Source organism: Oncorhynchus nerka, linkage group LG12, assembly GCF_034236695.1.
Source record: "Oncorhynchus nerka isolate Pitt River linkage group LG12, Oner_Uvic_2.0, whole genome shotgun sequence".
NCBI classification, from domain to species: Eukaryota; Metazoa; Chordata; class Actinopteri; order Salmoniformes; family Salmonidae; genus Oncorhynchus; species Oncorhynchus nerka.
In genome coordinates, this window is record NC_088407.1 from 44,379,001 (window position 1) to 44,392,862 (window position 13,862).

Below are 13,862 nucleotides of genomic sequence, written 5' to 3' on the forward strand. Positions count from 1 at the left end.
GCGGCGAGAGAAGAGCACGGACACACGACACAACCTCAGGGAAGTAACAACGATCTGACAACAAGAAACACTGGTTACAGAACATATAAAGGGAAGATAAGTGATTCCAGCTGGCGCAGACAATCAGGCTGAGATTGGGAACCACGCCCACACAAACACGGGAGAGAGAGAGAGAGAAAGAGGCAGTGGATTCATGAACCGTGACAATACCCCCCCCCCCTTAGGAACGCCTCTTGGCGTTCCCAGGCGAATTTACCTGTCGATTGAAATCATCGATAAGGGAGTGATCCAGGATGCCCTAGCAGGTACCCAACTTCTCTCCTCCGGGCCGTAACCCTCCCAGTCCACCAGGTACTGGAATCCGCGTCCCCTCCTTCTAGAGTCCAAAATACGATTGACAGAAAAGGTGGGTTCCCCATCAACAAGTCGTGGCGGCGGGGGAACCGGGACCGGCGGGTTAATGCGTGCCTGAAACACAGGTTTTATTTTAGACACATGAAAGGTAGGATGAATTCTCCTATACGCCGGAGGAAGCTTGAGCCGGACCGCCACCGGACTAATGATCCTGGTGACTTTGAACGGACCGATAAATTTGGGGGCAAGCTTGTTCGAAACGGATCGGAGTGGAATGTTCTTAGTAGAAAGCCACACTCTTTGGCCAACGACGTATACCGGAGGCTTCGACCGGTGGCGATCGGCCTTAGCCTTGTGCGCGCCCCACCCGGAGAAGAGTCTCACGGGCTCTGCTCCATGCGTGACGGCACCTCTGGATGAAAGCGTGAGCGGAGGGAACAGTGACCTCGGACTCCGTACTGGGAAAGATAGGTGGCTGGTAACCTAAACTACACTCAAACGGAGAGAGACCCGTGGCTGCCACTGGCAACGAATTGTGAGCGTACTCAACCATAGAGAGTTGTTGACTCCAGGAAGAGGGATTCTTAGAAACCAAACATCGCAACACTCTCTCCAAATCTTGGTTGGCCCTCTCTGTTTGACCGTTGCTCTGGGGATGAAACCCTGAAGACAGGCTGACACTCGCTCCCAGTAACCTACAAAACTCTTGCCAAAACTTGGACACAAATTGGGGCTCCCTGTCAGAAACTACGTCCATCGGCAGGCCATGTAAGCGAAAGACGTGATCCACGACAGTTACCGCTGTCTCCTTGGCAGATGGTAATTTAGGCAAGGGAATAAAATGAGCCGCCTTCGAGAACCGGTCCACCACGGTCAAAACAACCGTCTTGCCCTGGGAGGGCGGGAGGGCGGTAACAAAATCTAGCGCGATGTGGGACCAGGGTCTCGAAGGGACCGACAGCGGTTGGAGTAACCCATCTGGGGTCGATTAGAAGTCTTCCCAGTGGCACAAACCGAGCAAGCCAAGACAAAACTGTGAATGTCACGAGCCATCAGTGGCCACCAAAAGCGTTGCTTAACAAAAAAGCTAGTGCGGCTGACTCCTGGATGACACGCTACGTTGGAGCAATGCCCCCACCGAATAACATCAGACCGACACCCTCCGGCACAAACAACCGATTAGGCGGGCAACCGGGCGGAGGCGTTACCCCTTCTAAGGCCGTTTTGACCCTCGATTCAACCTCCCATGTGAGTGTGGAGACCACTAGGGTCCCGGGTAGGATGCACTCGGGAGTGGATGGGCGTTCGGAATGGTCAAAAATGCGAGAAAGGGAATCGGGTTTGACATTCTTGGAACCCGGGCGATACGAGAGAGAGAAGTCAAAACGTCCGAAAAAGAGTGCCCACCGCGCCTGCCTGGAGTTGAGTCGCTTGGCGGTTCTGATATATTCCACATTTTTGTGATCGGTCCAAACTATAAAAGGTACCCCCGAACCCTCTAACCAATGGCGCCACTCCTCCAGTGCTAACTTCACTGCCAACAACTCTCTGTTGCCAATGTCGTAGTTGCGTTCCGCAGGTGATAACCGATGGGAAAGGAACGCGCAAGGGTACATCTTGTCGTCAGAAGAGGAACGTTGGGAAAGTACCGCACCTACCCCCACCTCTGAAGCGTCCACCTCCACCACGAACTGACGCGAGGGATCGGGAGCTATGAGGATGGGAGCCGAAACAAAGCGGCTCTTGAGTTTGGCGAATGCAGCCTCGGCTGTATCGGACCACCTGAACGTCACTCTGGGGGAGGTTAAGGCGGTAAGAGGAGCGACTATCTGGCTAAAGTTGCTAACGAAACGCCGGTAGAAATTGGCGAATCCCAGAAACCTCTGTAGGGCCTTACGGGAATCTGGGCTTGGCCAATCCACCACAGCCTTAACCTTGTCAGGATCCATGCGAATACCTTCAGTCGAGACGATGTAACCTAGGAATGGAACGGATTGTGCATGAAAATGCATTTCTCCGCCTTGACAAAAAGTCCATTCTCCAACAACCTCTGAAGCACTCGTCTGACGTGCTGAACGTGTTCCTGGAGAGAAGAAGAAAAAATCAGTATGTCATCCAGGTAAACATATATGAACTGATCAATCATATCTCTCAGCACGTCATTGACGAGTGCCTGGAAAACCGCTGGGGAGTTGGATAGCCCAAAAGGCATGACCAAATATTCGAAGTGCCCTCTGGGGGTGTTAAACGCGGTCTTCCATTCGCCCCCCTTATGCGAACCAAATGATATGCATTACGTAAATCCAACTTAGTGAACACGGATGCTCCCTGTAACCTTTCAAAGGCTGAGGACATCAACGGTAAGGGATAGGTATTCTTCACTGTGATGTTATTCAATCCACGGTAATCAATGCAAGGACGCAGAGATCCGTCATTCTTCCCCACAAAGAAGAACCCCACCCCCGCTGGAGAAGAGGAAGGACGTATGAATCCAGATGCCAGAGAATCAGAGATGTATCTCTCCATAGCCTCCCTCTCAGGAAAAGAGAGTGAATATAACTTGCCTTTAGGCGGAGACTCACCTGGCAATAATTCTATTGCACAGTCATAGGGACGATGCGGAGGAAGAGAAGCAGCACGGGACTTACTGAACACCTCCTTCAGGTCGAGGTATTCAACGGGCACGTTAGACAAATCTGCTGTTCCACTAGTGCTACCTTAGACTGTTCACGGTTGAAGGTCCGTGGCTGCAACGAGAAATGTATGGAACATCTCGTAAGAAAAGCTCTGCAATAGTCAGGATCACCTGAATAACCCTCTGGTGTCGGTAGCCGTGGCTCTAGCTGGGAATCCGGCTCTGGCGGGGCGGGTTGAACTGCCGGTGTAGGTGGCACAGCGAGACCCCTCAGATGTTGTAATTGTTGGGTCAGCTGGGATACCTGCGTCGCAAGGGCTTGTACTGCCCGACCTGTGCTGGAGATGTTCTCCTCTTGTTGATCCATTCTCGTGATACTGCGGGAAATGAATTCGGTCAGACTCGTTGAGCTCGCTGCATCCATGGTCTGGTCAGATCGTTCTGTGACAATACAGAGGCGGATGCAAGATGCAAGCAACGATGGTTTAATGAATACAGTTTACAGCAGCAACAGGACAGACAGACTGTACTCAGACGGAATCCGACCCAGGGACTAGGGCGCATCTTCCTATGATAGCGTGCTGAGAAATCCAGGGGAGTGTGTCCGGATGGGTAGGAAGGAGCACAGCAGATAATCCACACAAGGGCGGCGAGAGAAGAGCACGGACACACGACACAACCTCAGGGAAGTAACAACGATCTGACAACAAGAAACACTGGTTACAGAACATATAAAGGGAAGATAAGTGATTCCAGCTGGCGCAGACAATCAGGCCGAGATTGGGAACCACGCCCACACAAACACGGGAGAGAGAGAGAGAGAGAGAGAGAGAAAGAGGCAGTGGATTCATGAACCGTGACAATTTGATCTACAGAATACATTTATAGCTGAACATTATGTAAATGTCCATTCTCCTAAATGTCCATTGCCAAAGTGGACATAATAAAGTCAAAACAATTAACCAATTTTGTACAGATAAGTATAAATAAATTGTGCCGCTCAACTACTGTAAGACTCTTTTAAAATCGAAAGCTGCAATGTAGAAAATAGTAAAAAATAAAGAAAAACCTTGAATGAGTATGTGTGTCCAAACTTTTGACAGGTACTGTAAGTCCCGAAGATAAACCAACGAGTCAAAATACACGATTACCTTGACTATACTCCTGGAAAACGTCAATCATTGTTGCGTGCTGTTTAAAATTTCTCTAGTTCTCTAAAAGGAGCCAATTCCAGCTTACAATGTTAATTTATGCTGTAGAGGTTCGAAGAATCTAAGGTGGAAAATGTCAACTCGGTGAAACGAGCTACATTGACATTCTCTGGAGGCAAATTGGAGCGTTTTGCACTTCAAAACTGTCCGTCCTGCTCCATTTGATCCATAAATGAGACCTACCGTTACACACGTGGTTATGGATGAATCCGGTAGGTGGCGCACTTACTTTGTTTGAGGTAAAAGCAAGTGTGCCTTTTTTATAATATGTGTGGAGTGAGTGTAAATAGACTGCCAGGGTAACTGTGTGTGGGTCTGTGTGTTAGGTTGCGTGTTAGTATGCGTGTCATGAGAGGAGAATGGACAGAGGAGAGAGTGTCTTTATGTGTGGGAGTGGAGAACATTGTTCAAACTTGAGATTCAGAGATAAAAATGTATAATCTTCCCTCTCAGACTGCTTTTCTGTATATTACAAATACAGCGCCTACGCCTGAGACACTCACAACTATACGACAACAGATGGACACTTACAGTCAGTTGGAGTAGGAAGGTCTGACAATGTTCTTGAGTTTCCATTGGACGGGGTGGTTGTTTTAATGTTCTGATTGGTTGGTTTCAATGGCAGTTTAGTGGTGCCGGTTACCGTTGGAGGAAATTCACCATTGGCTGAGGGGAAAAACAGACAAATAACAACTTAGTGACATTCTTTGCTTACCATGCCTTTGCACAGCTCTCTTAATTTCCAAACAATTGGAGATAAGCAGGGTTGTGTTCATTAGGGACCATAAACCAAAGAAAGCAAACTGAGACAGATGAGGACTACCTGTACTTGTCCAATAAGAAACACTCATTTTCATTTCCGTTGTTAAACATTTTAAACATTTGTAGTTTTGAGCCCTAATGAACATGGCCGATGGTTTAAGCTTGGTGAACACTTGGCTGGATAACCCCAATCTGAAGTTGCATGGTGTTGGTTTGTCCAATAGGGGGCACTCTTTCCTCAAGACCAATAGAGTTGGATATAGTGGTGGTGGTGGGAAAGGTTGGGGGTGCTTAAATCCAACACCTTCCCATCTTCCTTCATCCCTAGGTGGGTAAGTACATTGGATCCGGGGCTTTCATACCACCAGCTCAACCCAATAAAGCATATGGACAGACCAACCACCTCAACCTACCCCAAGGCATTAGATCATAAAGCTCACAAGTGCCTTGATCTTTTCCCCCTCAATTTCTAACCTAGAAATACATCTCCCAGGTAAAAGGGATGTTGATTAGGTATTGCTACTCTGGACATTAAGTACTAGACCTTGCAGAGGCTGTGAATTGGGCCTGTGAGGAGGGCTATGATGATATAGGACTGCATACTGGACTTCTGGTTAAAACCCACACAGACTAGGGTGCAGTGGGAAAAAGAATAACACTCTTCCCAATAATCAGCTGCAAGGGCCAGGTGTAAATCCCCGTCTCTGAATGGTCTGTTCCCCAATCAGCAGCAGAGAAACTGGAAAGGCAAGATAGAAATAGCCAATCTGATTGTAAGAGTTTTGACGTTCCTCAAGAAATTATACAACGAACCAACCGTACAAAAAAGGTTAAAAAAAACGTATGATCATTGAGTCACTATCAAAATGCTGATATAGTGATTGCAATTTCACGGTATTGTTACCAGCAGTGTAAACCAATGTGGTTAATAGTGTTCGAAACCATTGAAATTCTCCATTAAAAAAGTTTGAAGAACAGCTCCCAAGAACAGCTCCCAAGAACAACAATGTCAGTGTCAGTTGTGCGACCGCGTCAGACTATTGTCGGAATCCTTGTCATATCCACGTGAGATCCATTCAAATGTTAATAGCCAGGTTATATCATACCTGCCTTTGTCACTCACATGTGAACATACTCTTTGAGCAACTGTGACATTTTGGCCATTAAAGGGACTGTCGGATGTCTAAATTAGAATTTCATGAGCATTCCGGAAGTCTCACCTTTACACATTTCTCACAAATCCAATAATTTCCACTGAAAAGCCACAAAATGTTGTTTGACCATGATCAGAAATGAAAAAAAAACTCAGTTAGTAGACAAATGTCCTGTAAATTGTCAAATGACATTTTATTTGTCACATGCGCCGAATACAATAGGTGTAGACCTTACCGTGAAATGCTTACTTACAAGCCCTTAACCAACAATGCAGTTTTAAGAAAAATAATTGTAATTTAATAATATTTACTAAATTAACTAAAGTAAAAAATAAAAGAGCAACAATAAAATAACAATAACTAAGCTATATAGAGGGGGTACCGGTACCAAGTCAATGTGCGGGGCTACTGGTTAGTCGAGGTTATTGAGGTAATATGTACATGTAGGGTAAAGTGACTATAATAGATGATAAACAGCGAGTAGCAGCACTGTCTGCTCCTGGATGGCAGGAGGCTTGAGGCTTCAGGAAATAGTTTAATTCAATGAATGAATTAAATTGATAAATGAAGCAGTGCAAGCTTCCACATGGGCTCCCCCTCACCTGTCCACTGCAGCTCTTCCCAGGCCAATGTAAATGTGTGTGTGTGTGTGTGTGTGCAGGGTGCGTGGGTGCATGCGTCTGTCTGTCTGTCTGTCTGTCTGTCTGTGTCTGTCTGTCTGTCTGTCTGTCTGTCTGTCTGTCTGTCTGTCTGTCTGTCTGTCTGTCTGTCTGTCTGTCTGTCTGTCTGTCTGTCTGTCTGTCTGTCTGTCTGTCTGTCTGTCTGTCTGTCTGTCTGTCTGTCTGTCTGTCTGTCTGTCTGTCTGTCTGTCACCTTCTGAATGCTCAGCTATAGCATGAAATGCCAACTGACATTTGCTCCTGAAGTGCTGACCTGTTGCACCCTCTATAACCTACAGTGGCAAGAAAAAGTTAATGAACCCTTTGGAATTACTGAGATTTTTGCATAAATTTGTCATAACATTTGATCTTCATCTAAGTCACAACAATAGACAAACACAGTCTGCTTAAACTAATAACACACAAACATTTATTATTTTTCGTGTCTTTATTGAACACACCGTATAAATATTCACAGAGTGGAAAACGTATGTGAACCCTTGGATTTAATAACTGGTTGACCCTCCTTTAGAAGCAATAACCTCAACCAAACATTTTCTGTAGTTGCGAATCAGACCTGCACACCGGTCAGGTGGAATTTTGGACCATTCCTCTTTACAAAACTGTTTCAGTTCAGCAATATTCTTGGGATGTCTGGTGTCGAACCGCTCTCTTGAGGTCATGCCACAGCATCTCAATTGGGTGGAGGTCAGGACTCTGACTGAGCCACTCCAGAAGGCATATTTCCTTCTGTTGAAGACATTCTGTTGTTGATTTTTCTTCTGTGTTTTGGGTCGTTGTCCTGTTGCATCACCCAACTTCTGTTGAGCTACAATTGGTGGACAGTTAGCCTTACATTCTCCTGCAAAATGTCTTGATAAACTTGGGAATTCATTTTTTTGTAGACGATAGCAAGCTGTCCAGGCCCTGAGGCGGGAAAGCAGTCCCAAACCATGACAATCCCTCCACCATACTTTACAGTTAGGATGAGGTTTTTGATGTTGGTGTGCTGTTCTTTTTTTTCTCCACACATAGTGTTGTGTGTTCCTTCCAAAGAACTTAACCTTTAGTTTCATCTGTCCCGAGAATATTTTGCCAGTAGCACTGTGGAACATCCAGGTGCTCTTTTGCGAACTTCAGACATGCAGCAATGTTGTTTTTGGACAGCAATGGGTTCTTCCGTGGTGTCCTCCCATGAACACCATTGTTGTTTAGTGTTTTACGTATGGTAGACTTGTCAACAGAGATGTTAGCATGTTTCAAAGATTTGTAAGTCTAGCTGACACTAGGATTCTTCTTAACCTCATTGAGCACTCTGCACTGTGCTCTTTCAGTCAACTTTGCAAGACGGCCACTCCTAGGGAGAGTAGCAACAGTGCTGAACTTTCTCAATTTATAGACAATTTGTCTTACCGTGGACTGATGAACATCAAGGCTTTTAGAGATACTTTTGTAAGCACACTGTGTTTGTCCATTGTTGTGACTTAGATCAAGATCAGATCAAATTTTATGACAAATGTATGCAGAAATCCAGGTAATTCCAAAGGGTTCACATACTTTTTCTTGCCACTGTATGTGGTTATTAATTGACGACCCTGTTGTTCATCTATGAAGGTCAGAACAACTTGAAGAATGATCTGGCCTTAATGACCATGTACTCTTATAATCTTTATCAGGCAGAGTCAGAAGAGGACTGACCACCCCCCAGAGCCTGGCTCCTCTCTAGGTTTCTTCCTAGGTTCCTGGCTTTCTAGGGAGTATTACCTAGACACTGTGCTTCTATAGCTGCATTGCTTACTTGTTGGGGTTTTATGCAGGGTTTCTGTATAAGCACTTTGTGACAACTTCTGTAAAAAGCACATAATAAATAAACTTGATTGATTGTCTTTCAGGAGACCAGTGTCCATAGTCATCAACTCACCAATGGGTTATAGTATACTGCTAAAAAGGGTGCTTTGCAGGTCTAGATAGAGCCTTTTGCAGGGCCCTGTATGAAGCTAGCCCTAGAACCCTTTTTGGTTCTATTTCACGCCTTTTCTTCTAGCAGTGAAGCCACTGCTAGAGTAGTGGGCATTTTGTTCGATATTAAATGTCTTGCAGAGTTAAAAACTGGAACGAGCTTATGATATCAAAACATTTTCTGCTTTGGCTCAAGATGGTCAATCAGTTGCCTTTTAAAATGAAGAATGAAGTAGGGCTGGCCCTTTCTTCCAACATAATGCCACTAATTTAGACATCTTCCTTTAAAGGTGGTTCTTTGTATTACTTACCACCGAGCAGCTTCTGAAAGAACAGCGCCTTTCTGTTCCAGATACATAATCTATCCATCTCTGGAAAATGCATTGAGGACTCTGTTTAGGACTAGCTCATCTGAATATCAAGTTGAGAGCCAACTGCATGTTTCTTAATTATGATGACAGGCCCCATTTGTTCCCCACATCATGTCGGCTTGCCAGCTCTTGCCAGCTCGCCAAAAAAACAGATAATCCACTTTTCCTCCACGCATCGTTCCACAGGCATTATGGGACATTGTAAAAAATGGCTACCTTTCATTTTTGTCTCTTTAATAATCTCCTAAAAACACCCTCCCCCCTCGGTTCCCCTGACCTGGCTCTGCCATCACTACCTCCTCGAGCTGAACTGCCCTTGTTCATCATAATATGGCAAGGGGCTCCCGCCATAGCTGTGTGCGGTACGTACCGCTTCGAGTACAGTACATGCCTTTCGGTCTTAGCCATGCACTGACTGTAAAATTCTACTCAAGACCCAAACCCTGATGGAAAAAATGGGAAAGACATCCATTTTGATTGTCAGGTCAACACAAACAGTTAATATTTAAGATAATATTTTTAGTAATATCGACAACATAGTGATTTTATGCTTAATTATTGGCCTCGTTTTTTTTGGCTTGGTCATTAAGAGGCCGAAGCCCAAAAAAACGAGGCCAGTAAATTAAGAGGCCGAAGCCAAACAAAGTCTTGAGGGGTGGCTTAATGTGGGTGTCTCTTGTGTTTGTGTGTTTGCACGTGGCAAGCGTTTGTACATTCACTCTGTCAAAACAGTACACAATTACACGAACACACCCTTTTAGATAACTTGAAACAGCTTAACTAGGTCTTGTGTCTTGAAGTCACCTAGGCAAGCTAGTGCTAGCCAACTTCTTTTGCCAATTACCTTCAGCTGGCTTGTGTGGGACTGTGGCAAAATTGGTTTGACATTGGATAGCCTATCCCTGGGGCTAGTAAGACACTGTCAACAAATTACACAATGTAAATGGGACAATATATATTTTAGCTGTCTCATTAAATGCGTTCAGTATTTGTATATGAAATTTTACAATTTATAAGGAGTTTGAGGTTTTTAAGTCATTGAAATTTGGAGCTATTGACCTTTTAAAATACACTACTTGACCAAAGTATGTGGACACCTGCTCGTTGAAAATCTCATTCCAAAATCATGGACATCAAAATGGAGATGATTCCCCCCCCTTTTCTGCTATAACAGCCTCCACTCTTCTGGAAAGATGTTGGAACATTGCTGCGGGACTTGCTTCCATTCAGTCACAAGATAATTAGTAAGATCAGGCACTGATGTTGGCCGATCAGGCCTGGCTGGCAGTTGGTGTTAAATTTAATCTCAAAGGTGTTCGATGGGGTTGAGGGCAGGGCTTTGTGCAGGCCAGTCAAGTTCTTCCACATCAATCTCGACAAACCATTTCTGTATGGACCTTTCTCTGTGCACGGGAACATTGGCATGAGAGCAGGATTGATCTTTGTATGACATACCATTTTTTCCTATCATGACGTAAATCTCAGTTTTGGATGAGAGTGACTTTATGACCAAAATGATCTTATATACACATATAGGCTGTTTTGTGTTGCTTTTGTGCTTGTCTTTCTTGCATTAACACTTGCAGTCATCTTTTCTTAATATTTTGTTGATAGTTGCTTTTTTAAGGAAAGTTTTACTTGCAATGTGTCACGTTCTGACCTTTATTTCCTTTGTTTTGTATTTATTTAGTACGGTCAGGGCGTGAGTTGGGTGGGCAGTCTATGTTTGTTTTTCTATGATTTGGGTATTTCTATGTTTCGGCCTAGTATGGTTCTCAATCAGAGGCAGGTGTCATTAGTTGTCTCTGATTGAGAATCATACTTAGGTAGCCTGGGTTTCACTGTGTGTTTGTGGGTGATTGTTCCTGTCTCTGTGTTTTGCACCAGATAGGGCTGTTTTTGGTTTTCCACGTTTATTGTTTTGTAGTGTTCATGTTTATCTGTTTTTATTAAACATGACTCAATATAACCACGCTGCGTTTTGGTCCGCCTCTACTTCACCACAGGAAAACCCTTACACAATGTCTGTGAAATGTGGTTGTCTTACCAACTTAGTTTATTGCACTGACTGAGTCGCTCTGGATAAGAGTGTCTGTTAAATGACCAAAATATACATGTATTAAATCAAATTAAATGTTATTGGTAACATACACATGGTTAGCAGATGTTAATGTGAGTGTAGCGAAATTCTTGTGCTTCTAGTTCCAACCATGCAGTAATATCTAACAAGTAATCTAACAATTTCAAAACAACTACATTATACACACAAGTGTAAAGGAATGAATAAGATGTAATGTGTAATGCAATGTGATATTACTAGCATGAATCTTTTAAAAAGTCAATTTTTGACTACAATATTTCAAAGATTAGGTTTTTGTAAATGTAATATCCCGATGCTTTGATATTGGCCCATATCATAATCAATCTACCGGGTGGTGGTCTACATATAAAACACCTCACTGCAACTTTGACTGAGAGGCAGAACTCATGTACAGTTGAAGTCAGAAGTTTACAAACACCTTAGCCAAATATATTTAAAATAATTTTTTCTCAGAATTCCTGACATTTAATCCGAGTAAAAATTCCCTGTCTTAGGTCAGTTAGGATCACCACTTTATTTTAAGAATGTGAAACGTCTGAATAATAGTAGAGAAAATAATTTATTTCAGCTTTTATTTCTTTCATCACATTCCCAGTGGGTCAGAAGTTTACATACACTCAATTAGTATTTGGTAGCATTGCCTTTAAATGGTTTAACTTGGGTCAAATGTTTCGGCTAGCCTTCCACAAGCTTCCCACAATAAGTTGACTGCATTTTGGCCCATTCCTCCTGACAGAGCTGGTGTAACTGAGTCAGGTTTGTAGGCCTCCTTGCTCGCTCACGCTTTTTTCATTTTCTATAGGGTGGAGGTCAGGGCTTTGTGATGGCCACTCAAATACCTTGACTTTGTTGTCCTTAAGTCATTTTGTAACAACTTTGGAAGTATGCTTGGGGTCATTGTCCATTTGGAAGACTCATTTTTGATCAAGCTTTAACGTCCTGAATGATGTCTTGAGAAGTTGCTTCAATATATCCACATAATTTTCCAACCTCATGATGCCATCTATTTTGTGAAGTGCACCTGTCCCTCCTTCAGCAAAGCATCCCCACAACATGATGCTGCCACCCCTGTGCTTCACGGTTGGGATGGTGTTCTTCAGATTGCGAGCATCCCCCTTTTTCCTCCAAACATAACGATGGTCATTATGACCAAACAGTTCTATTTTTGTTTCATCAGACCAGAGGACATTTCTCCAAAGAGTACGATCTTTGTCCTCATGTGCAGTTGCAAACCGTAGTATGGCCTTTTTATGGTCTGTTTGGAGCAGTGGCTTCTTCCTTGCTGAGCGGCCTTCCAGGTTATCTCGATATAGGACTCGTTTTACTGTGAAAATAGATACCACTGGGACTTAGTGGGCATAGTCTGGAGCAGTATAAAGCTGCAGGCCAGGACAATGGCAACCTGACCTAAACTCACCGGAGATTGCTGGGGTGAAGCTTGATTTGCCACAATCTAACAAATGTTAGGAGAACATTATGAGGATATTTTTTTATAAAAACCTAAAGAAATTAGATTTTGTTATCAAAAACATTCTTTGAATGTTATCATCCCAATGTTAGCTAAAACCCTAACCAGAACTTAATGGGAATCTTAGCTAATGTTCTGGGAATGTTCCTGGTTTGTTGGGTGACAATCTCACTGTGCGTCGAATTCAAAGCAGGCAGATGAACCAGTGAAACGACCCCCCAGAGCCTAATTATGTCTCTGTCTGTAATTGAGTTTAGTCGGTTAAATCCCACACGTTTTGCCTTAATGACTGTCCGTCTTCCAAGCGGCAACAGCTTCAGAGCTCCCCAGCTTGCTATTCTGGGCACAGTCACAGATTATCTATTTTATTGACCAGATACTCAAGTGGCCGCACTAACAATGAAAATACATTTCTTAAAATTGGAAGGTAGTCAGGAGGAGGCAAGATCAGGTGGGACCAGTTCAAACAGGTACTTCAGAGCGTGAGGGAGAGGGTGAGGGATATACAGCATATTTTCTGCTGATTAGAGATGTGAGTATCATGTGTTGCTGTTTCTCCTCTGATTTTTTTTCCATCTCAATTACCATATGGATAAAGCAGGAAAGGTCAGCCAAGTCTTGACCTTTAAGAATATATATATATATATATATATATATATATATATAAATAGCCAGTCAAAAGTTTGGACACACCTACTCATTCAAGGGTTTTTCTCAATTTTTACTATATTCTACATTATAAAATAATAGTGAAGACATCAAAACTATGAAATAACACACATGGAATCATGTAGTAACCAAAAAAGTGTTAAACAAATAAAAAAACATTATCAAAGTAGCCACTGTTTGCCTTGATGACAGCCTTGCACACTCTTGGCATTCTCTCAACCAGCTTCATAAGGCTGTCACCTGGAATGCATTTAAATTAATAGGTGTGCCTTATTAAAAGTTAATTTGTGGAATGTATTTACTTCTTAATAATGCATTTGAGCCAATCAGTTGTGTCATGACAAGGTAGGGGTGGTATACAGAAGTTAGCCCGTTTGATCTTCTGATTTGGTTTAAGCATTGTTGTGGACTTAGAACATTAAAGTTGGTTGTGTTTCTACTTCTAATGTGTGATTTTGAGAGAGAAAACCTTAAAAGAAATGGGGGAAATCCAAAACCTGGAAACCGTTTTTTATTATG

The 13,862-nt window shown here is 43.4% G+C and overlaps 1 protein-coding gene across 1 annotated transcript in view; it reads right to left on the reverse strand.

Moving 5' to 3' along the window:
• The window catches only part of LOC115138263 (ALK tyrosine kinase receptor-like), a 683,992-nt gene that overhangs the window by 90,653 nt on the left and 579,477 nt on the right, over positions 1 to 13,862 (reverse strand). Inside the window, exon 11 of the mRNA XM_029674939.2 lies at positions 4,732 to 4,866. Coding sequence (XP_029530799.2) covers positions 4,732 to 4,866 — 135 coding nt within the window. The remainder of the gene's footprint in view (positions 1 to 4,731; positions 4,867 to 13,862) is intronic.